General features: G+C 44.3%; 2 protein-coding genes across 6 annotated transcripts in view; one reads left to right on the forward strand and one right to left on the reverse strand.

Moving 5' to 3' along the window:
- The window catches only part of naa35 (N-alpha-acetyltransferase 35, NatC auxiliary subunit), a 38,506-nt gene extending 26,555 nt beyond the window's left edge, over nucleotides 1–11,951 (reverse strand). For 2 of the 3 annotated variants that reach the window (XM_063194889.1, XM_063194887.1), the window contains exons 1-4: nucleotides 2,860–2,960; nucleotides 767–895; nucleotides 374–407; nucleotides 8–122 (exon numbers count right to left, since the gene is read on the reverse strand). In XM_063194889.1, the coding sequence (XP_063050959.1) occupies nucleotides 8–122; nucleotides 374–407; nucleotides 767–881 (264 nt within the window). In that variant the 5' untranslated portion in view covers nucleotides 882–895; nucleotides 2,860–2,960. Of the gene's footprint in view, nucleotides 1–7; nucleotides 123–373; nucleotides 408–766; nucleotides 896–2,859; nucleotides 2,961–11,392 lie in introns of those variants that run through there. The other variant, XM_063194888.1, reaches the window with a different exon arrangement.
- The window catches only part of agtpbp1 (ATP/GTP binding carboxypeptidase 1), a 96,658-nt gene continuing 74,786 nt past the window's right edge, over nucleotides 3,129–25,000 (forward strand). For 2 of the 3 annotated variants that reach the window (XM_063194883.1, XM_063194884.1), the window contains exons 1-3: nucleotides 3,129–4,853; nucleotides 10,238–10,368; nucleotides 23,948–24,015. In XM_063194883.1, coding sequence (XP_063050953.1) covers nucleotides 4,822–4,853; nucleotides 10,238–10,368; nucleotides 23,948–24,015 — 231 coding nt within the window. In that variant the 5' untranslated portion in view covers nucleotides 3,129–4,821. Of the gene's footprint in view, nucleotides 4,854–10,237; nucleotides 10,369–18,347; nucleotides 18,731–23,947; nucleotides 24,016–25,000 lie in introns of those variants that run through there. The other variant, XM_063194885.1, reaches the window with a different exon arrangement.

Consider the following 25,000-nt stretch of genomic DNA (forward strand, 5'->3'; position numbering starts at 1 on the left):
AATGTACCTTCACAGCCTGCTCGAAGTTTAACACTTTACGGTTCACTTGGTTCCCGATCATCCCAGCATCCATCTTGGGGTCCATCATCTCAATGGCTGACATGGCCTCAAAGAGACCAAATCTGCACAGTGGGAAAACACACACACACACCCACACACACACAGACACAGACACAGACACACACACACACACACACACACACACACACACACACACACACACACAACAGTCAAGTCAGGTGGCTTCAATGAACCATTCGGCGTTACAAAATGGTCTTCTATATGTGATTGGTGTTTTAATAATACTATATAGTAGTAATAATAGTGATTGTAAAAGAATGGGTAAGAATAGGTTTTTTAGTGCTTTACTCACAATTTGTCATGGAGCAGTTCTCCAAGATTCAGCTCTAGGACAAAAAAAGAAAAACGTATCAGGCATGTGACGGACCTTTCAGTGTGAAACATACATGCCTATTCTTCAGAAACATCTATCACTCTCTGTCCATCACAAGCGCTCTCTCTCTCCCACACAACACGCGCACACACACGTGCGGATACGGGCACAAGCACGTGCACACGGGCAGAAACACGCGCAAACACAAGCGCGTGCGCACACACACACACACACACATGCGCGTGCACACGCACACGCACGCACACACACACACACACACACATGCGCGTGCACACGCACGCACGCACACACACACACACACACACACACATGCGCGTGCACACGCACACGCACGCACACACACACACACACCTCTGCAGGAAGCTTTGAAGTCCTGGGTGATGTCCACCCAGTTGGCGTTGCTCCTCATCTTCTCTGGCACTCCCAGGCTCCAGCCGGCATCGTCCTCCTCCACCGATGACTTCATCACAATGGGGACACCTGTGCAAAACAAACAAACAAATAAACACTGCTTAATAAGGGTCCCCGACCTAGTCTTACTGTAAATATGAGGACACCTGTACAAACAAACAAACAAACAAACACAACATAAGGGTCACCAGCCTAGTCTTACTGTAACCATAGCCTCGTTCATGCTAATTTCATAGCATGAATTCAAAGTTCCTTTCACTGGAACTGAGGGGCCAAGCCCAAACCTTGAAAAAAAGACCCACAAATAAGTCCTCCTCCATCAAAGTTCACTCCCAGCTCAATGCAGTCCGAAATGTGCTGTTCTCCTAGCTACCTTCCAACCAAGAAAAGACTGAATTCATCACTCCAGAGAACACATCTCCGCCTCTCTAGAGTCCAGTGGCGGCATGCTTTACATTCACCACTGCATCCGATGCTAAGCACTGCACTTGATGATCTATGACTTGGATGCAGCTGCCTGGCCATGGAAACCATTCCATGAAGCTCTCTGGCTAATCTGAAGGTCACACAACGCTCTGTAGCAATTGACTGTCGCCGACCTCTCCGCACTATGCACCTCAGCATCCGCTGAGCCCTCTCCATCAGTTTACAGTCTACCACGTCTGAGTTGCTGTTGCACAATGCATCTCAACCAAAGTCTTCCATTTTCTGATAATAAAGCGGACAGTTGACTTGATTCAGGAGCAAGGACATTTCATGACTGGATCTGTTGCACAGGTGATCACACTGAGCTCTGAGAACGGCCCATTCTCTCACAAGTGTTAAAAACAATGTAGGATGTAAATGTATGATGTAAAAATAACTGCATGCCTAGGTGCTTGATTTTATACAGTGTGTGACCAGGCCAAGTGATTAGGACACCTGATTTGAATCATTTGGATGGGTTAGTGAATAATTTTGGTAATATTATGTATGCAATGTGACACAGACAGACTACAATCGGAGAGCTTATGCCCCCCCCACTGACTGCCTAGGTTGGGTTTCCTCATATGAAGTTGTGTCAACTGACCCCTGACCCAGAGGCAACAGATGACCAGGCCCAGACGTGACCTTAGAGAGAGATGCAGCCAGGGCAGGGTCACCACCTCAGCTATGCTATCCCTTGCAAACGTCAAAGTGCTAGTAGCTATGCCAGGCTGACAGGTTTGGTAGGACTCGCTCAACCTATATGATTTTTGTTGAGTATAAGTGGGGATATGCAGACTTGCAGAGGTTAAAGTCAGATTTGTTCTGAACCAGCCTATTAAGATGTTAACTCATCTAAAGAAAAAGCAGGTTTACTGCTAGCCTGGGCTTCGTTTCAATCACATTCATTTCAATCACATTCATGTTCTTTGTGTATGTGATGGGGTTGGTGTATGTGTTAATATTCAATTCAATTCATTCTTTATTTCAGACCCAGGGGGGGTCCATGTCACATTAAAAAGACAAAGCATAATAAACTATGTTATTGTTTAGGTTATATTCCACACCAAATGAGCCTCTCTCTGCCTTCAATGGTTTGGCTGTCATGGAAAGTCTACGCTGGTGCATGGATGTATCTATTTAACAGACAAAATATCTCGTTTGTTTTCATCTACAAAGCTGCTTAGAACTACTATCTACTGGCCTAAATAAAGACACTGGACAACTGCTATCAGAAACGTCAAAATGCATTCTCAGTGTGAATCCCTCAGCAAAGCTTGCAATTGTTCAAAGCAACACGGCACGTGTTAAACGAAACAGGGACAACACATCCATCTTCAATCAATTGGAGAGTTATTCCCAATATCTTGCGGAAAAGCAGTTTGTACCTATTGCAGAACCAATACAACTAGCAAGCGACAGCTGACATTAGCATGTAGCAGAAACATGGTGCGACTGTAATGGCAATCTGTGGGGCATGCAAAGGGTGAATCGTCATGATCACAGCACTAATTACAAACCTTGCCTGACTACACGATATGCCTAATAAAATGTTGAGAGCACAATACCTTAAAACGACAAATATCTCCACAAAACCTTCGCTACTTTGCTACTGCATTGACGAAGAGACATGTAGCATCGGCGACTGAACAAATTCGTCATTTTTCGAAATGCATTCTGGGACTTGGTGTTTTTGCCGACTGTAAACAATAGAATTTCTCGTTGGATACAGGGTTGACAACATACAGTTTCCCACAACCCCGCAGTTTGGTGGTCATAGCTTTGCGTCTTCTTTTTCATGCACTACATTTCCCGTCGCTGTCAATTGTCTCGCTGAAAAACGGGCTCTGGTTTGTCTCTCTCACCTCCACAGTCCAGTCACTTGGCTGAGTGTAAATAAGAATCGGGCGTTGCGTCCAGGACGAAGAGAAATGTGGGACTGACACGCCCAAATGGGACAACGTTACACAGCATCGTAGGTTTGTGAGACCATTCATTTTACTCAGTCTTTGATCAGGAAAAATATTTTCAATGGTTCATTGCACAATTGATGTATAAAATTAGATGGCAATCTTATGAGCTAGCATCCTAGCTAGTTGAATAGGCTAGCCAACGTTAGTTTACTCAGGGTCTTAGCAGGTGCATTGGTTGCTGGTTGCCCCAGTCAACCCGAGCTATTCGCGTCCGTCTGTCACGTTAGACCGCGGCTGGCAGTTGTAGTTGTGTCATTAAGATTTAATGCTTTTCTCATGTGCCAGCTGCAAACCATGACAAGTAAGGGCATGATGAGGTTAGGGTAGCTAATGCCTGTTTTGGGAGTTGCACCCTGCATCCCTCAACAGGCGTAGATAAGCAGGGCGTTAAATAATCAAGCAGCTAGCGCAGCCATAAAAAAGGTTTAAAAGCTAACGGTAAGCGCCACTAAGCCTGTGGACCGAGGCTTATTAACCGTGCTTTGTGTGTACAGTAACATTACTCTGGTCAGTGTTTCGCGTTTCAGGCTGTCGCTTTATCTTGGCTCATCATTTGAAACATTGCCATGTCAACGCTAGCATCATTTTAAAGCATGTGAAGCAATTCACTGCCATGGCATTTGTTGGTTGTCCAATTGTAATTCTAGGATCATGGTCACTTTGAAAACCGTTATTTTATTTAATCGTCATTACAATATGTTTAGATCATCACTTTGTCATTTATTGAACCAGTATCACAATCACGCGGAGAGCCTTATTCTTCCCATTGTAATGCATGGGACGTCAATGTTGTGACAGCTGGCGATGACAGCTGGGGGTTGAGGCCTGTCTGTCTGTTGTATGTCTGATAAGCGGTGTTTCTAGATCGGAAACGGTGTACGTTGCGGTCGCAGGGGGCAGTTAAGGATACGTAATTAGTGGGTAACTGACAACCCGATACAGCTGATCGCTCATGTGTGGCCGGGTAGTGATCAGATGAATCTTTAGTGTCTTCTTGCCTTGCACTGTACACGCTCGGCCTTGCAGCCAAATCCCCATATCGCTGTGCGTGTGGCCTCCTCTGCAATCCGCCCCTATCTATGCGTGATGGCCTTGTCAGTCAGATAGCATCTCACAGTGACTACTAACATAAAAGCAATGTCTGTAATTTAGAGCCATCCTGGCATGGTGGTTTTAGTTTATTGTACAAGCGACCCCACCCGGTAGTGATCAAGCTCAGTGTGTGTCAGTCAGTCACTACACTGATGGGGAGGGGGGAGTGAAGGCAACACAATGGCTTAGGAAGTTAACACCGGGGGATTGAATTCACACCCAGGTGTAGAATCTCATCTCTGTTTCATGAAAAGTGCTTTTGCCATCCACATTTATCAGACTTTTAAAATGAGGTGTGGCGACAGCCAGGCTATTTAGGCTAGTTGCAGTTTTTAATAAAGAGACGGGCATCGTCACACAGCACAGTACAGTAGGAGTGAAGTGCATCTCTGTCCTGTCCTGATCTGATGTGACCGGTGTTCTGCTGGTGCTCTAGGTTTATGACAGGCGAGCAGGAGAGGAGATATGAACAAACCCAAAATGGCTCTGGAGAAAGGGTGAGTATGGATTAAACACACACACACACACACACACACACACACACACACACACACACACACACACACACACACACACACACACACACACACACACACACACACACACACACACACACACACACACACAGAGAGCATCAACACATTTCCATGTTTGCATGCTTGCGGTTTGGCAAGAAATCCTTCTCGTAAAACCTGTGATTGTGTTTGCATTCATGCTTGTCAGTGTGTGTGTGCATGCGTGCGTGCGTCTGAGTGCAGTTGGGTAGGTGTTGTGGTTTGCAGCTTATGGCACTAACTTAAAGGATTTGACATGAGAGGGCAGCCCGCTGACTGAGTCATGCCCTGAGACTGGGCAAAGGACGAGGAGCTTGTGATGTGATGTGTTGTGTTGTGTTGTGTTGTGTTGTGTTGTGTTGTGTATGGATGTGACAGAAGAAGCTTGAGAGAGGCTTGTGCTGTGTGTAATAATGATGGTGACAAAGATGTGGATGTGGATGGCACAGAGGATTTGTTAGAATGAAGAGGTTGATCGCACACACACTCTGTTCTTATTTTCTTTGTAATGCTTTTTTATCTTTTACATAGCAGTAGAAAACTGACAAAGGCAACAACCAAAGCGTTTCTCTGCTTTTCTGCTGCTATGTAAAAAAAAAGTTCAAAGTTTCAAAGAAACGAAGAACAGAGTGCGATCCATCTCTTCATTCTACGGTTTACCCACCAACACGGGAGAGCGAGGTGCATTAACTAATACTTGTATAGAATATATTCGTTAGTCAAGATGGGTGGGGGTTAGCCGGCAGGTATCAGAGACATGATGTGACTATCATCATTTGAAAGGCTATGTTTTGCAGTTTCATGTGAAATATAATATGAAACCCTCAGGGCAGTCATGGGTAAGTGGTGAGGGGGTCAGACTTGTATCACAAAGGTTGCCGGTTCGACTCCTGTCCTGCCAGGTTGGTAGGGGGAGTAATTAACCAGTGGTGGGGGGAGTAACTAACCCCATCTTCCTCCATGACTCAGATGTACCCTGAGCATGGTACCGTGACCCGTGGTCCCGCCTGACTGCTCCCTTGGATGGTTGAGGCATAAATGCAATTGCATTGTGTGCTGTGGAGTGCTGTGTCACACTGACAATGGGAGTTGGACTTTCCCAGGTGGGCTTTCACTTCCACTTTCAAAATAAGTCACGTTCTAATGTGCTGTATTTGCTAGGTCAAGGTGACCGCCTTCTGTAAAGTGCTCTGGGAAATGCTGAATGAGAAGTATTGGATGTGGGTGGGTGGCTAAGGATGGTAAGCTTATGTTTTGTGTTGCTACATGGATGTGGATACCAAAAAGACGAGTGGTCGGTCTATATACTAAGAATCTGGTTCAGGAGTAAAGCAAACCAGGTAGTTAAAGGGACACTGTGCAGGAAATGGTCAAAAAGGTACTACAACTATGCTGCTCATTGAAACTGGGTTGGCTATCGCCAAATTTGATATTTACATGAAAGTTTACTAAGTAATAAACACATATTTTCTAGTATGGTCCAAGTAGAGTCATTTTTGCAGCTAAAAATGGCTACTTTTGGAAATTCAAAATGGCGGATCATGGAGAAGATCCCCCTTTTCATGTATGAAAAGTGCAATTTTTCCAGTCATAATGAATACTTAGAATTTGATGGTGGTGGTAAGTATTCATGAAAAAGGTAACATTAGTGAATGGGCTGCATGAATTCTGGAAATAAACAACTAAAAATCTCACACATTGTCCCTTTAAGAAGTAAATAATCTAATAAGAGCCTGGCGTCCTAAATGAGGACTTGTATTAACTTAACCTGGTTTAGTCCTGAACCTGTTTCTTAGTACACCACTGAGGAGCTTGTGCTTTGTGGTGTGTGTGTGTATTTGGCTGGCAAAGGATGAGAAGCTTTTATGTGTTTGATGCAAAAGGATGACAAGCTAGCTTAGTGCTGTGTTGTGTATGTATGTGGTGGATATCAGAGGATGACTGTGATGGAGTGACCATCACTAGGGTTGTGGGTGTGTTCTGACTGTCACGCCAACGAGCCTGGCTCTGAGTCAGAGCCCCAGTTTACAACCCCAGAAGGTCTGGGTTCGAGTCCCAGCTGGGCAACTCTACTCCCCTTCGCTACAATGACAAGCTAGTGCTGTGCTGTGTTGTGTTGTGTTGTGGATGTGGCTGGCAAAAGATGAGAAGCTTTTATGTGTTTGATGCAAAAGGATGACAAGCTAGCTTAGTGCTGTTTTGTGTACATGTATGTGGATGACAAGCTAGTGTTGTTTTGTGTAGAGATGTTGTGGATGCCAAGGGTTGACAAGGTAGTGTTGTGTTGTGTATGGAAGTGGTGGATGACAAGGTAGTGTTGTGTTGTGTATGGATGTTGTGGATGTCAAGGAATGAGAAGCTAGTGCTGTGTTGTGTACTATAGTCAAGATGTGGGTGGCAATAGCAAAATGTTCTGTCTGGCTCAGCTGGTGATGTCTGGCTTTGGGGTTACCTCATTCAGGAAAGCAGCTGTGTGTGCTTGTGTGTGTGCGTACACACTTGAGTATGTGTGTATTCATGGACTTGTCTTGATGTGTGCACACACTTGAGTCTGTATGTTTTGCGGTTGTGTTGTGTGTATCTATGGTTACGCAGTGCATGATACAATAAGCGTGTTTATTAATTTGTGTGTTTGCACGCATTTGCGCGTTGTGCTCCTGCATGTGTTTGTGCGTGTGTGTTTGCATGTGGTTACGTATTGCATGTGTATATGTACATATTAATGTGTATTAATATGCACGCTTCGTTGCATGCACATGCACTATTATGCTTCTGAGTGTGTGTGTGTGTTTGTGTGTGTGTGTGTGTGTATTTGAATGTGGTTATGTATTGCATGTGTATATTATGTGTATTAATATGCACGCTTCGTTGCACGCACATGCAGTATTGTGCTCCTGTATGTTTGTGTTCTGTTCGGTTCTGTTCTGTTCACCGGGAACAAGAATTATTTCCAGCACTGCTTCAGTCGCTTGTCAAACTGCAGGTCCATATTTAGAAGCAGATTCTGGCCCTGTGTGTCTGTTCAGGCTCTGTCGGCCGCTGATTCTCACGGTACACACAAATTCCCCCTCTCTTTTGCTCTCTTTTGCTCTCTCTCTCTCTCTCTCTCTGTTGCTCTGTTCTCTCTGCCTTTCTCTCTCTCTCTCTCTCTCTCTCTCTCTCTCTCTCTCTCTCTCTCTCTCTCTCTCTCTCTCTCTCTCTCTCTCTATATTTATATATATATATATATATATATATATATATATTTTTTTTTTTTTCCTCCTCCCTTTGCCCCCCCCCCCCCCCCCCCCCCCCCCCCCCCCCCCCCCCCCCCCCCCCCCACACACACACACACACACACACACTCGGCACATGCACACAGACACACACACACACACAAAGCTGGTTGAGTCATATTTTCCAGGTTTTCTAGGTTGATGATTTCAATCTAAATAATGATTAGCTTCAATTACATATTGTTAGGTGCAAGATGCTGTGAAAATGATATCATCATTGACTGTGCAAAACTATGTTGTCATCACATATAGCTGGCTGACTAATACCGCACGCACGCACGCACGCACGCACGCACGCACGCACCTCCGCACCCACGCACACCCTGTCCCCAATGGTCCTATGCGGGTCGCATCGGTCAGCAGTGATGAGGTAGCATGATGATGCCATTGATCACTGCTGCCCTCTGCTGGGAGACATCGAAGTTGCACCTCCTGTCTAGGATTTTATGACCGTGCCAGACAAGGTGTGTCAGATCCCTTTTAATTGGCCGGCTCCATCAGTGACTCCGAGAATTTGCTCAGGTTACACTTATCAGTACTGTAGTAAAGCCCCTGTCCTGTTAAAGGGGTATGCCACTATTTTGGGGCTTAATACAGTTAAAATCGTTGGCTGGGGTTTATAAAGGTGGTTAAGTGTCTTATTTTTCATGTTAAGCGTTGTCTTGCTTTAAGACAAGTTAAAATAGGGAATATGTCGCTAAGCTAGTGAAAGTCAATGGATCCGTGTAGCATTGTAGCATAAGACACTACCACTTTATAAACCCTGGCCAACGATTTTAACTGTATTAAGCCCCAAAATAGTGGCATACCCCTTTAAGCTTACATTCATTAGGTTCAGGGTAACAAGGTATGTGGCGGCATGTAACATCATGAACTTGCTCTGTACATTTTCGGTACAGTATAATTACATAATATTGCATGTAGATACACGACTAAAATAAACCGTAAAATGAAATGTCACTTTTGTTCATTGGTAATGTACTATTTACTGTTACTGTTACTAATGCTGACTGCCATTTGTGTCTAGTCTTTGGCACATTCAAGACTGTGTTAAGACAAATGGATGTCCCTGGGCACTATACCTCACCGTAGGGGTGGGCGATATGGCAAAAATGTTGTATCACGATTTTTTAACATGAATTCACGATTTCGATTTTTTATCACGATCTTCCATCCAAAAAATAAAAACAACAAAAAACAACTTTCATATACTTGCAATTTGTAATTTGCAGTCAATAAAATGTTAACACACTGATGATACTCTCATAAAGTGTACAATTGGAATGAACAATATTTGTAAAATGCATGTCTTGTGGTGCCCGCTAACTGGTCAAAAATGCTTGGTGCCCCTGGGCGCTCTGCCACTAGCCCTTATGGATAATCTGACCATGGGAGCTTTATGTGTATTTTTTTCTGAACAGTTCTCTTTGGGACAATAAATAGGATTGTATGCTAAGACTAACTAAATGGCACAGGGTAATACAGCTGTGTGCTGTAATGCATTCTTCTGGAAATTGATTTTCCTTTCTGTATTGGCAGCAATAAGTCAGTGTGTACCGGTAATTGGCCAGATATGACCTGCCCTGCACACGTTTACTGGAGCATGGGATTGTAATGTAATTACTTCATTGAGTCCTAAAATTGACCGGCTCATATGTATAGGAGGTTGTGTCTTGGAGTAAATGACCTACTGTCACGATTCAAAACTCATTATGATTGATTCAAAATTAAAATGGAAAAAAATTGAAAATCTTCCGAGACAGATTTTGAATGCTACGAACAATCTTGCGAGATCTCGTCACACCCCAACTGTGTTGTTTTTTGTGTTTTTATACTGTATTTTGAAATAATGAGATTGAAATTGGTTTCTATTTGTCTCTTTCTTTCTTTCTTTCTTTCTTTCTTTCTTTCTTTCTTTCTTTCTTTCTTTCTTTCTTTCTTTCTTTCTTTCTTTCTTTCTCTCTCTCTCTCTCTCTCTCTCTCTCTCTCTCTCTCTCTCTCTCTCTCTCTCTCTCTCTCTCTCTCTCTCTCTCTCTCTCTCTCTCTCCCCAGTGTTCCCAGTAGCTCTCGGGTGCTGATGTTACTGGGTCAGCTGGAGAGGATGAATGGGGAGGCCATGATGTCTGATGCGGAGGTCAGCCGGCAGGTCACCAGCAAGATCCTGCACCTCATCCAGACGCAGGGTAAGACCACCCCGCACATACATTACCAGTAGCACATACATTACCAGTAGCCACACACATACTCTACTCTATTCCCAGCAAGATCCTCCACCTCATCCAGACGCAGGGACGGTTGCAGGGGCAGTTGCAGGGCTCAGTGGTTAGAGCACTGGGTTGGCAACCCAAGGGTTCCCGGTTCAATGCCCGACCGGACCACGGCTGAAGTGCCCTTGAGCAAGGCACCTAACCCCCACACTGCTCCCCGGGCGCCGCTCAGCAGGCAGCCCACTGCTACGGACTAGTGTGTGTACTTCAATGTGATTCACTAGTACAAATGGGATAAATGCAGAGAAAGAATTTCCCCTAGTGGACCAAAATTGGTTCCAATCCAAATTGGTTCCAATTGGCTTCGTTCGTCGTTGAAGACCATAGGGTACATGGCCCGCACATACTATGCCACACACACCATATCCAGACACAGGGTAAGACCATAAGGTACCCCACATGTACTGTACCATACAGACACATACTCTATTCCCAGCAAGATCCTCCACCTCATCCAGACGCAGGGTAAGGCCATAGGGCACCTCACACATACTGTACCACACACACCTCATCCAGACACAGGGTAAGACCATAAGGTACCCCACATATACTGTACCACACACATACTCTACCCGCTGCAAGATCCTCCACCTCATCCAGACGCAGGATAAATAGTGAGAGAAATAATGACAATGATGACCGCTGCTTTGGTCGTTTTTGGTGTACATGGGTCAAAGACGTGCAAAATGGCATTGTCATTCAGTGTAACGGATGCCTTCTGCTGACTGTAACTTTAAAAAAACATGACTCTTTTTATTTATTTATTGTTACAGGGAATTCATGAAAGCCTCGGCTGTCATCCATTCACTTGAAACAATTAAAAAATCATGTTTTTTTGCAGTTACAGTCGGCGGAAGGTGTCCGTAATACTGAATGACAAAGACATCTTTGACCCACATGTACAGTTACTCAGACTCAGACACCCCCACATGCTCCTCACCTCACCATCCTATCACCAGTTCACTTGCTCTGTGCAAGATTCTCCACCGTCGGGTTGCCCTGCACACATAAGGAGAATCGCAAATGTCAAATTGTTAATCTTATCTTAGATAAGATCGTACCCACAAGACAATACCTGACGTTCTATTTTTAGTTGTGTCTGTTTGATATCTATGATTTGTGGTCGACGAGTCTTTGAACCAGCAAAATTCTATCTTAGAGCATCGGACATGTGAAAGAAATCTTGCCCGACAATCGCATGCGATGGTGGTCGTGGGGGGTAACGCTCCACTGGTTGTCGTCGTAAGGAGGGTTTTCAGTCGAGAATATGGCCAATAGTGGTGTAGGTTGAGGCCGCCTTAAGGCTGCAGGCTTGATGGTAGAGTAGAGTAGCGTGATATTGAGGAATGCAACAGTGGTTTTGTAATGCATTCGAATTGTGTTGTTGTGCAAATAAATGGAGCAAAACTGCATTTAGCCTGTTGCTTTTCAAACCCCAATATTTTTACTCTCTTTTTTTGTCCAAAGGCTCACAATGGCAGCAGTCAGCATTCTCCGCTGTCAAGTATGCCAGCAAAAATGGCTGCCACAGAGTACCTTTAAAGAGTAGTACCAGAGATACTCTAGACAGAGATAAGTCATTCTAGTTCATTTCTGGTATCCACTTTCTGTCGGGTGAACGCCCCTTTAGGAGACCTTCGGTAAGGAGACCTTCGGAGTCCTGAGGTTGAGAATAAATGGAGTCCCCTTAGTGCTGTAGATGGCGGTAGCGCACTTCTCCTGCAAACACCTCAAAAATACAAGAAGAAGGAGGGGACAACGCCCCCTTAGGAGACCCAACTTGAGCACACACTTTTGCATTGGGTGGGCGGGTTTCGAAGCCTCTTTATTACTCCACCCTCTTTGGTAGTATGATTTATGTCTCCAAAATATGTAATGTATGCAAATATGCTGTCTGAGTCACTATAATGTCACACAACAAGAGATGGCAATGATGTGCCATGATGATACTTAACACTAGCCTGAGCAATACATCAACGTCACCCTTTAAGGAAAAGAAACACAAACGTGCCAAATCTCATTGCCAAATCTCATCTCATTGTCATTGCAACGCACACGCATGCACGCAAGCACACACACACACACACACACACACACACACACACACACACACACACACACACACACACACACACACACACACACACACACACACACGCAGACGCACGCAAACACACACATACACACAGGCGTACACGCGAACGCACACTCACACACACTCACATGTGCACGTACACGTACGCAATTGCGCAAGCACACACACATGCATGCTGGAGCAGCTTAAACGTACACTCTCACAGGGATGGCAAAGGGAGAAGTGGAGAAGCGGAGTGAGTGAGTGAGTGTCGATGGTCAGTGTTGTGTTACTGGTGTCCTTTCGGTTTCTAGGTTAGTGTGCTATACTGTGGACACACATGCAGGCGCGTGCGCATGCGCGCACACACACACACACGCACACACGCACACATGCACACACTCATAAACATTAACACTGCACAAACCACACACATGCACCATACACACATGCATACCCACAAAAATACACGCAGAGACAAACATGCACGTACATGGGCTTGACATCAACTTTTTCACTTGCTGGCCACTGTGGCTAGTGGTTTTCCCGAGTCACTAGCCATCCAGCTATTCTACTAGCCACATTTTTTTTTTATCATGATGCTGTACATCTCTAACCTCAGAAGATGAGGTGCTTTAAGCAAGAAGATGAGGGCATGGGTTTCTACATGCAAATAAAACAAACAAATAGAAACTGAGTAACTGAGCTTTTTCTTGAATTTAAATACAAACACTTGATACACTAGGGGCAAAGTGCAGAATATATGCTATTCTGATATGTCAATGTCATACCATAGAATAAGCTACCAGTGCCAAATTGGCTAGTGACACTGAAATTGTTACCAGCCACAGCCAAGTTTTACCAGCATTTGGCTGGTTGACTGGTGCCAGTGTCAAGCCCTGGTACATATACTACTTAGGAGCCCACGTGGCAGCTGTCTGTCTTCTACTCTCATTCCATGATGGGCACACTAGACACCCAATCTCCTCTTTCAAGTCAACTTCTCAGCGTGTGCACACACACACACACACACACACACACACACACACACACACACACACACACACACACACACACACACACACACACACACACACACACACACACACACACACACACACACACAGAAGCATACCACGATGGGCGTGCTGGATACCTAATCTCCCCTCTGAACTCATCTCCTTTTACCAGCTAATCCCACCTCCCCTGGACGACTAGTACACACACACACACACACACACACACACACACACACACACACACACACACACACACACACACACACACACACACACACACACACACACACACACACACACACGAAAATACTCACTAAGTACCACACACACTTAAACACACAAATCATCACGACATCGTAACATCAAGACAGTCTAAACACTGTCAACACAGTCCTCCCTTTACTGCATGTTTTCCAATAAAAAATTGTATCAAATGTCGAATGCTGAAGGAAAGTGCCTAAGCAGCATTGCACCAGTAATAGAATCCAAATAAATGGGTAATAAATATATCTACTTTAATATTATTTACTGCCGTTAACTACGTTTGGAGGAGCGGGTCATCACTCTGATATTAAAATCAGAGACTGTGGGGAACTACTCTGTGTTCCTTTTAAAATTGCCACTAATCTTGTATACATAATCGTGCACAGATAGGGGCGTGGTGGTGCTAAAAAGCACCTGCCCCTTTTCCCTACTGGACAAAAATGGCCCTTTTAGATAGTTCCTTGTTTCGATTTTTTGTCCACAATGTAGGCCTACTGTGGTCCAGGTTGACATTTTGCCGGGTCCTTTGCTGATCCTTCCCCGTCTCTCTCCCCCCACTTACTTCCTGTCATTACCTTCACTGTCCTGTCAAATAAAGGCAAAAAGCCTCCAAAAATATAGTTTTTAAAAAGCATGTGACAATTCCCCTATACAACATTTATATACAGTACAACCTCTATATCCTAGTAGGGCAGCTGGAAGTTACATGGCCCCCCCGCCCCCACCTCGAGCACCTGCCCCCAAAATATCTGTGCACACCACTGTTTGTATAGTATATTACTTGCAGCCAGAATGGGCAAAGATGATCCTAAATGATGCCTCAACTACCCCCCATGGTATCTAGTGGCCATAGTGAGATCTGGTTGGCATTAACAGGAACTCTACCACTGCCGTCTTCACACCTCCCTGGCATCCCACTGTCAATCACTCCACCTCCACCCGATCAGATTCTCCTCCGTCTGCACTAAGACATATACACACACACACACACAGGCACACACACACACGCACACACAGGCACACAGGCACACAGACACGCACGCACACACACACACACACACACACACACACACACACACACACACACACACACACACAGACACGCACACACACACACACACAGACACACACACACACAGGCACACAGAAACATACACCCCCCCCACACACACACATATGCACGCGCACTCACACACACACACACACACACACACACACACACATACACAAATGTACAAGCGCACGCACGCATACACACATACATACACACACACGCATACACACACAAACACATGCACACACGCATACAGGCACACATGCACACATACACACATACACGCACACATAACTGACCACAGCAAATCTGTGGAGTGACCATGGCCAAGCATGTTGTTCGGTTCGTACAGGTCTGTAATGAGTTATGGTTTAGCTGGGGCCCCAGTGTTCTATTATGGACTAGCCAGAAGGAATATCGGCCTTAAATTATCTTGTCACTCACTCTTAGCACTCTTAACAAATCTAAAAAAAAATGTAAAAAGAATTTTAATACTCTCAAAAGAGTTACAGTTAAGTTGCAGGACTCCCGAATCCTTTTTTGGAGCTGGAAGACGTTATCCATTTCATCCAATTGGAATCAGTAATCTCTCTGACATCTAACTTAACCTTTTGGATGAAAGGTGAAATGTCTTCACGATGCAAATAGACGTCCAGTTGCTTACATCTTAAATCTTTTGACTCAACGTGATCTGGATGACTGAGAATCTCCGCATGCACATTCAGAAACATCTTAGTTCATGCAAACGTGAAGGTATGAGCTGTAAAGTCAGTTGGGTAACTCTTACGATTAGGGCTCATAAATTAGCCACCAATACATGCCTAATTATTGTCTGTCTGTGACTTATAAGACATGTGTTAAGCAAAATCAAGTGCCTACTAGGCCTTTATTATGATTATATCAATTAGGGCTGGAACAATTAATCGACTAATCATGACTAATCGACTATAAAAATTAGTCGACAACAATTTTCATAGTCGACTAATCGTTTCATTTAATTCAATGTTTTTTTTTACTTACTTTACTAATGCTTTCATACTTTATTGAAGCCTAAAATTGCCCAGCACGTATGAATTAGATGTATCTCGGAGTAAATAAGCTAATATCATGATTTAAAGCTCATTGTGAGCTCAGGGACCTAATTTTAATGGTTTCTTTCTTTTTTTTCCCAATTTCCTTGAAGATTAAAGTGCTAGAGTACTTGAAAAATTAATAGTTTGACTAATCGACTATTCGGAAAAAAAAATAGTTGATGCAGTAATCGGGAGAAAAATAATCGTTTAGGACAGCCCTAATATCAATAGCCTCATAAAGGCCTTATGGGCAACAAACAAGAAATGTGTTAATCTACGCCTAACAAATGATTCATTTACTTAATACATGACTAATACGTCACTTAAACAGACAGATAGGCATGTATTAAACTGTGAACCCTATTATAAATTGTTACCGTAAATTGTGCATAGCTCTATGAACATAAAGGTTTAGCTGCACTGCAGTCGTAATAACGCTATACACAGAATTGCATTTGAAGGTTAACCAACAAAGGCAGCAACACAAGCAAAAGGTTGATCTTCATTGGTGCTCCAATGTGCCTTCAAAGTTAATAATGACCGTTAAAATAATTAATAACTAAAATAACTAAAATGTAGAAGTATTTTAAATTCACGGTGTACCGTATGTACAATATTAGTACATGATATTACATAGTTGTTGTTACAACTGTTATTCCACTTCACCTAATGAGGTAGGTAGACTGTGTTGTTGCTGAAAAAAAACAACTAATAAAAACCTAGAAAACCTGCCGCTAATTTAATCCAACCAGCTCAGACTCAGCTCAGAGTATAAGATGGGTATAGTGATGTATCATATCTGTAGTGGTGCTGCACAATATATCGAAAATGTATCAAAATCGCTATATCAAGAGTGGCGATATGCGTATCGTGAAGATGACTTATTGCAAACAAGTAAAACATTTCTGTGCAGTCCAATCACTTGCTGAATGCCTGAATGCGTGAGAAGCCTGCCGTGACCAAAGCCACGCCCCCCCACACAGACCGACAAATTAGTGATAAGAAAAACACTCGGCTATATTTCTAAATATTGTTTAAATGTCGTTATTTAGGTATTGCATGCTGTTATCAAGTATCTAATTTTTTTCTGATATCGTGCAGCCCTAATCCGCAGACCAGTTGAAGTCACCTGTGCTGGAAGGAATCTGTGTGGCAGGGTTTTTTTCCATCTACTTAAATTACTTTTCACACCTCTGCTAATGGGACTGGATGTGGATTTATTATCGCTGTTGACTTAAGTGTCAAATGCCTCACAAATTAACTTCCCGGGGAAGCAGTCATCACACAGAGAAGGTAGAGTCATCCGTAATGGGGGCGAGGTAATTCAATGCCAGCTTATGTGCCAGAGTATGTGCAAAATAATGTGGGAGATTTCTAATGGCTCTGTCATTGGCTCCATTTATTTGTAATTGGTCACAGTAGCAGTTTCCACAAACCAACACTTAAATGTGAATGACGGGCGGAATGCGTGGCTACTTTGTTATGCTTCTATTCAGGAATGGTTTAGCGTCGACATGACGTAACATTTTTCTGACGCCAAGGTATCTGAAGCCAACTTCAAACTTCAAACTGAAGCCAACTCTCATAGGCTGGATGAGTTTTGGCTAATTGGTGTTAGTCAACAGGTGCGCGCCACATCATGGCAGTTTAATGAGTGTGTGTTGGGAGTGTTGTGCGGCAGTATGGCAGCGGGGCACTTGCCTGTGTTAGGTTGCAATGGCGGCCGATTGCCTTTTGACTGATCGACTCACGGAACTGAAGCAGAGTTCAGCCTCAGGACAGCACGGCACAGCACAGCGCAGCGTCTCTCCAGCGCTGTAATCATATCCATCCCCCTCGCCAGGGTGCCCCGGAGAGGCAAAAGGGCAACCAGTCTACTCTTCTCTTCTCTTCTTCTTCTTCTCTGTCAACTCTGTCCTTCTCTCTCTTGCTGTCATCATCCCAGCCCTCCCTCCTTCCCTCCTATCCCTCCCTCCCTCTCTCCCTCCCTCCCTCCTTCGTCCTCCTGTCTTCTGTCCACGTTCTACGTCAATGTTTCCCAACCTTTTTTGTCTTGCGTACCCCCTAAGCCTTTTTTTCATTCCATGAGTACCCCCTAACTCATGCTCTATATCCCAATGTGACTGTCCTCCATTCATGTTTTCGTTTTTCCACGTGCCCCCTGCAGTGTGCTCGCATACCCCTAGTGGTACACGTATCCCTGGTTGGGAAACACTGTTCTACGTGACAGTATTTTTTTTTGGGGGAGACAGGCTTGTTTCTCCCCTCCCTTCTCGCTTGCCTTTGTTCCTACCGTGTTGTTCGTGCTCTCTCCTCTCTCCCCTCTCAGTCACTCCATCTCTCTCTCTCTCTCTCCCTCTCTCTCCCTCTCTCTCCCTCTCTCTCTCTCTCTCTCTCTCGTCAAAGTTGTCTATGATTAGACTCCCTGGCACATGCGGTGCTGAGAGCAGGGGGAATTGGCAGAATGTGCTGTTGAAGTGTATGGGAGGGGTCTGTCGGCTGGATGTATGCATGTGTGTCTCTGTGATGGTGCGTGTGTGTGCGCAGTCGCGTCTGTCTGGTCTGGTATAGGGAACAGTTGGGAACTTCATTTCAATTTTGTCGGCGCAGTGAGAGGTCCGACGAGGCGTTTTCACGTTCTCCTAAAGCGTGCTCTTGCTTGCATAGTGTGTGTATATATAATGGTATGTATGTGGTAGTGGAGTCTGTGACGTATGAAGTAAACTTTAAACTTTTAAGATGGAATATCGCAGATGGAGAACAGAGGAGTTCAGCTGGGCTCCACGAAGTCCTGGTAAGACCCCAGAGGAAATGGGCGCACACATACACACATACATATGCACACACACACACACCTGCAGATCCACATACTGTAATGCACATACACATATAACTAACCCACTAAGCAGACCCTTAATTTGCTTAGACAAAGAAGAACCTTTTCAGAACTCTACATCTGTGAATGAAGTGCCAGTGAATGAAGAATGAAGCCACTGTAAGGGTTATTTAGTTCAAATTATCCATTAGTAACATTTTGGATCAATGCTTTTTGAAAGCTGATTGCCTTGTGTGAATTGCTTATACTAGTCAATGAATTTTTATCAGCCTTGTGTCAAATGTGAAACTGTTGTTGTCGTATATTTCAGTGCGTAAAGACTTGATAACGCTTTCTTTTACGGTACAGTAATTACTATGCACTGTATGGGTAACAACAGGATAACAGAGAAGGTAGATGGTATCTAATAGATAACTTCTCTCCGTTATCCTTTTGTTACTCAGAAAATACACAACAGTTTCATAGTAATTCTTTAGATATGTGTATCGAGTAGTGTTTTCTTTGTAATTGGCCCCTTTTTACCCGTTAGATACTATGTAACTTCTCTCTGTTACCCCGTTGTTACCCAGACCGTACATGGTAATTACTTTACCGTAACAGAAAGCGTTTCCAAAATCTCCAGGTCAGTCGGTGACCCAGCCAGTATCAGTGCTGAAGAGTCTGTTGCCAGGTTGGTAAGCTGAAGTCGATCAGTGACCCAGCTAGTATCAGTGCATGTGTGGTGCTGTAGAGTGCGTTGCCAGGTTGGAAAGCTGAAGTCGGTGAGTGACCCAGCTAGTATCAGTGCATGTGTGGTGCTGTAGAGTGCGTTGCCAGGTTGGAAAGCTGAAGTCGGTGAGTGTGACTGGGACACTGCTTAGTAGCAGCAACAGCTGAAGGGTCATACACCCAACTGAGAAGGGTCAAGTGCTTGTTGTTGTTTCCATTCAAACAAATCATGCACATAAATTTTGCTTCCGGTGGCAGGTCAGATACCTGTGTTTTCATCAACTTTTTCTGTGTATAACGAAGGTCAGTGAAGGATAGGCATTGTGCTTCTGACAGCCTGACTTCTTACTGTAAGACACTCAAAGAACATCTACAGCATTTTATACAAAGCCAACAAAACCAGCCTGGGTGGACTAGGCTTTGCATTTTAGTGCATCTTTTAAATAAAGTCAATCAATGTGTCCATAACTTGATGCTGTGTAATTGTCCAAGACAAATTTCCTGCGGGACAAAATAAAACTAATCTTGAATCTTGAATCTTAATTTTTTTTCATAAGCAAAGCAAACCGTGTCAGTATATGTCAATATCTCGTAAGCTGTGGACATATTGATTGACTCATGTCATCAAATAAAACAGCACTGCAGATCAGTGATGCCCCATAAAAGCAAAGTGCAGTAACTGCATAGACTGTACTGCATTGCATGCATTCATGTCCTTGGCAGAGCACCCAAAGGCATTTTAAAGATGCACGCTGAGGCTGAAAGACAAATGCAATTAGTGCTGATGTCTCCATTTATGTACTCTCTCAATAGTGAGACACACACAATAGATTCAGTCTTGGGACAAAGGGGATTTAATGAAGAAAAAATAGTAAAAGCTAGAAGCACTCGGAGAGTGCAAACCTCTGCCAAGGCCATGGGGTTACACCCTATTTTTTTTTCATTTCAAGTCTTTCTGCCTTGTCTTCGTGGAGTTATAAGATGGAATATCAAAATTCGCCCTATACCGCAATGGTGAAGAATCTTTTTGTTTTAATTTCTGGATCCGGATTGTGATCAGGATCACCATCAAAATTTAAGCACTTGTTCCTTTTGTCAACAACTCAACAAAATTTCATTAAAATGTGTTCATAGCTTTTTGAGTTGGGTATCCTGCTGACAGACAGACAAACAAACAAACCAACGCGACCGAAAAACACAACCTCTTTGGCAGAGGTGATAACTATTTCACAGTCCTCCTGGGGTGCATTTCTCGACAGCATCATTGCTAGCTAAGTTAGCAACTTATTTGGTTGCAATGCATTTTCCCATTGGCAACCTACTAAGTGGCTAACTAGTTAGCAACGATGCTTTTGAGAAACAGGGACACATTTTTCATGCTGACAGCCTCGGAAACAAAATATTGATACTTCTGCATGAATAATCTATATCTAGCCTCTTAAACATCATATTTGTAGCCCAGCGCATATAATGACTGAAATCAGAAGATATTTACTCGCTACCATGTTGTTAGATGGTCAGCTTAGGTCCCGTGAAATGCGGAACTAAGGGGCAGGACTTTCAAGCTCTATGGCGTGGCGTTGAAGGGCAGAGTTTTCCTTTGGATGTCCGCTGCGATGATGTACGGCGATATGAGTGGAGGTGTTTTGGATGCCATTCCTGGAGGTGTGTGTATCCGTGCAATAACTTTAATTGGTATAAAAGTAAACAGTGCCGTCGTAGATACTGTAGGTGCACAGGTGAATGTTGCCAAGAGACAGCCATCCCAGTATGGATACTGAAACCTGATTTGCTCAATGCCATGATTTACCAGCACTTAAATCAGCGGGTGGCATGTGTCATGTTCAACTGGCCTGGCCTGCACCCCAAGTGTGTGTGTGTGTGTGTGTGTGTGTGTGTGTGTGTGTGTGTGTGTGTGTGTGTGTGTGTGTGTGTCTGTGTGTGTGTCTGTGTGTGTGTGTGTGTCTGTGTGTGTGTGTGTCTGTGTGTGTCTGTGTGTGTCTCTGTGTCTGTGTGTGTTTTTGTAACTATGGACGTGTCTGTGTCTGTGTCTGGGTGTGTGTGTGTGTGTGTGTGTGTGTGTGTGTGTGTGTGTGTGTGTGTGTGTGTGTGTGTGTGTGTGTGTGCGCAGGACCGCTAACAGCTTTGGCCAGGCCTCGGACAAAATCAACTAAATGGGCCCCCGACTCAATACATATAATGTAATGAAGACCCTATTCTGGGCCCTCTATCTCCCTGGTCCCAGGACAACATATCCCTTTGTCCCCCCATGTCAGCTTCCGTCCGTGTGTGTGTGTGTCTGTGTGTGTGTGTGTGCGTGTGTGCGTGTGCGTGTGCGTGTGCGTGTGTGTGTGTCTGTGTGTGTGTGTGTGCGTGTGTGCGTGTGCGTGTGCGTGTGCGTGTGCCTATGTGTTTGCGTGCACTTGTATGTGTATATGTGTGTGCATTCACACCTGCTCTCAACTATGTTGTCGCCAGGGTGACCTGAGACATCACGACGGGGTGCCGACGGCTGGAGCTGTTTGAGGGACACACACACACACAGACACAGAGAGAGAGAGACACACACACACACACACACACACACACACACACACACACACACACACACACACACACACACACACACACACACACACACACTATGTATGCACACACTACACGCACAGCAGGAAAAGTGCAAGTAGTTCAGCTGCCCCAAGTTTTCCAAGTTTGCTTGTTGGACTGGTCGTGGGAGACTGGGATGAGCTACTGTGGGGGGGGGGGGGTGTGGATGGACTGACCAGGTTTGCTGATTTTTTGATGGATGCATCAACTTATTTATAGTGCTCACCTGTGTCATCTCTACCGCAATGTTGACGTCTCAGTCTCTCTTGGCCTCCCTCTCTCTCTCTCTCTCTCTCTCTCTCTCTCTCTCTCTCTCTCTCTCTCTCTCTCTCTCTCTCTCTCTCTCTCTCTCTCTCTCTCTCTCTCTCTCTTTTTCCGGATCTGTTGCCAGGTGTTTATGCCAGTGGGGTATTCCAGAACTCTTCAATATTCTGGATGGAACAAAGTAACAAGAGCTTCACTGGGAGTCACACCCACTTGAACTTTCAATTGTTTTTCCTTATGTTTCGTATGTTTCATGTTCTAGACTGGATTTGCTGCTGGTATCACACACACAGACACACACACACACACACACACACACACACACACACACACACACACACACACACACACACACACACACACACACACACACACACACACACACACACACACACACATACACACACAGACACACATTTTTATGAAGCATGGATTCATGGTGTTGTAATGGGGTTATATGGCCTTCATGAAGCTTAATAATGTCTGAAAGTGGTATCCATGATGCCTAATATATTATGCATGTCTGCACTCAGAGCCAAGAACCAAGCTTTTATAGACAAGAGCCAAGCTTTTATAGACAAGAACCAAGCTTTTATAGACAAGAACCAAGCTTCTTGTAATATTTGCTACAGTTGCAATACGAGGGCATTGCAATCACTAAGCAGTATGATCATGTATTGCATTGGTATTGTATGTATTGCATTGGTGGCGCTGTATACTGCTGTAGGCTATGTGCAAATAGGTCTACACGAATGTATTGAAAGTGTAATGAATACAAACTTTATCAAAAGTGTTTTTCAAGTGGGACTATGCAGAAACAAGTTAAAGGGAAATGTATATATATATAATGTGTTGGTAACGCATTCAAAGACTAGTACCATCAGAAAAAAGCAAGCCTTTCAACACTGATGATGCTGGTTTTGCAACTGCTGGTTCTTGGGTAACGCTCTGGTTAGGGTCATTTTACCACCACAAGACATCTCATGAAACCTACACCTCTTTGAAGACCAGAGGAGAGGGGAGGAGAGGGCCACAGAGCATGACTGTAACACCACAGGATGGCTTAACAGTGATATTCTTACCCACAGGCCCACATTCTTGCCTTCAACAAGAATATGATGCGCTATGTTTGTAAACACCAAGTTGTTTTCTCTCTTTCTGTTTCTGATGCATGCATGGACGCATAGATTATCTCTCTCTCTCTCTCTCTCTCTCTCTCTCTCTCTCTCTCTCTCTCTCTCTCTCTCTCTCTCTCTCTCTCTCTCTCTCTCTCTCTCTCTCTCCCTCATTACAGACATAAATTGATACTTAATCGTGCTCTAAAAATACAATCTATATTATTTTACTAGTTTGTATATTGCTATATTTATTTACTGTATTTCTCTCTCTCTCTCTCTCTCATTACAGACATAAATTGATACTTAATCGTGCTCTAAAAATACAATCTATATTATTTTACTAGTTTGTATATTGCTATATTTACTTACTGTATCTCTCTCTCTCTCTCTCTCTCTCTCTCTCTCTCTCTCTCTCTCTCTCTCTCTCTCTCTCTCTCTCTCTCTCTCTCTCTCTCTCTCTCTCTCTGTCTGTCTCCAGAGAAGACCAGGAAGGAGTTGACCACAAAGGGTTCAGGAGGAATGGAGGTCATCCTGTCCTCCCTGGAGGTGAGCCCATTCCACTCTAGCCGCACGCACGCAAGCAAGCACACACAAACACAGATACACACCAAGCACACACAAACACAGATACACACCAAGCACACACAAACACAGATACACACCAAGCACACACAAACACAGATACACACCAAGCACACACAAACACAGATACACACCAAGCACACACAAACACAGATACACACCAAGCACACACAAACACAGATACACACCAAGCACACACAAACACAGATACACACCAAGCACACACAAACACAGATACACACCAAGCACACACAAACACAGATACACACCAAGCACACAAACACAGATACGCACGCAAGCAAGCACACACAAACACAGATACGCACGCAAGCAAGCACACACAAACACAGATACACACCAAGCACACACAAACACAGATACGCACCAAGCACACACAAACACAGATACACACCAAGCACACACAAACACAGATACGCACGCAAGCAAACACACACAAACACAGATACACACGCGAGCACACACAAACACAGATACACACCAAGCACACACACAAACACAGATACGCAGCAAGCACACACAAACACAGATACACACGCAAGCAAGCACACAAACACAGATACACACCAAGCACACACAAACACAGATACGCATACAAGCAAGCACACACAAACACAGATATGCACGCAAGCAAGCACACACAAACACAGATACGCACGCACGCAAGCACACACAAACACAGATATGCACGCAAGCACACACCAACACCGATACGCACGCAAGCACACACAAACACAGATACGCACGCAAGCACACACAAACAGAGATACGCACGCAAGCACACACATACACGCATGCAAGCACACAAACACAGACACGCACGCAAGCACACACAAACACAGATACGCACGCAAGCACACACAAACACAGATACGCACCAAGCACACACATGTAGTACACATATGCTTACACACACACACACACACACACA

The sequence above is a fragment of the Engraulis encrasicolus genome, chromosome 3, assembly GCF_034702125.1.
Source record: "Engraulis encrasicolus isolate BLACKSEA-1 chromosome 3, IST_EnEncr_1.0, whole genome shotgun sequence".
NCBI classification, from domain to species: domain Eukaryota; kingdom Metazoa; phylum Chordata; class Actinopteri; order Clupeiformes; family Engraulidae; genus Engraulis; species Engraulis encrasicolus.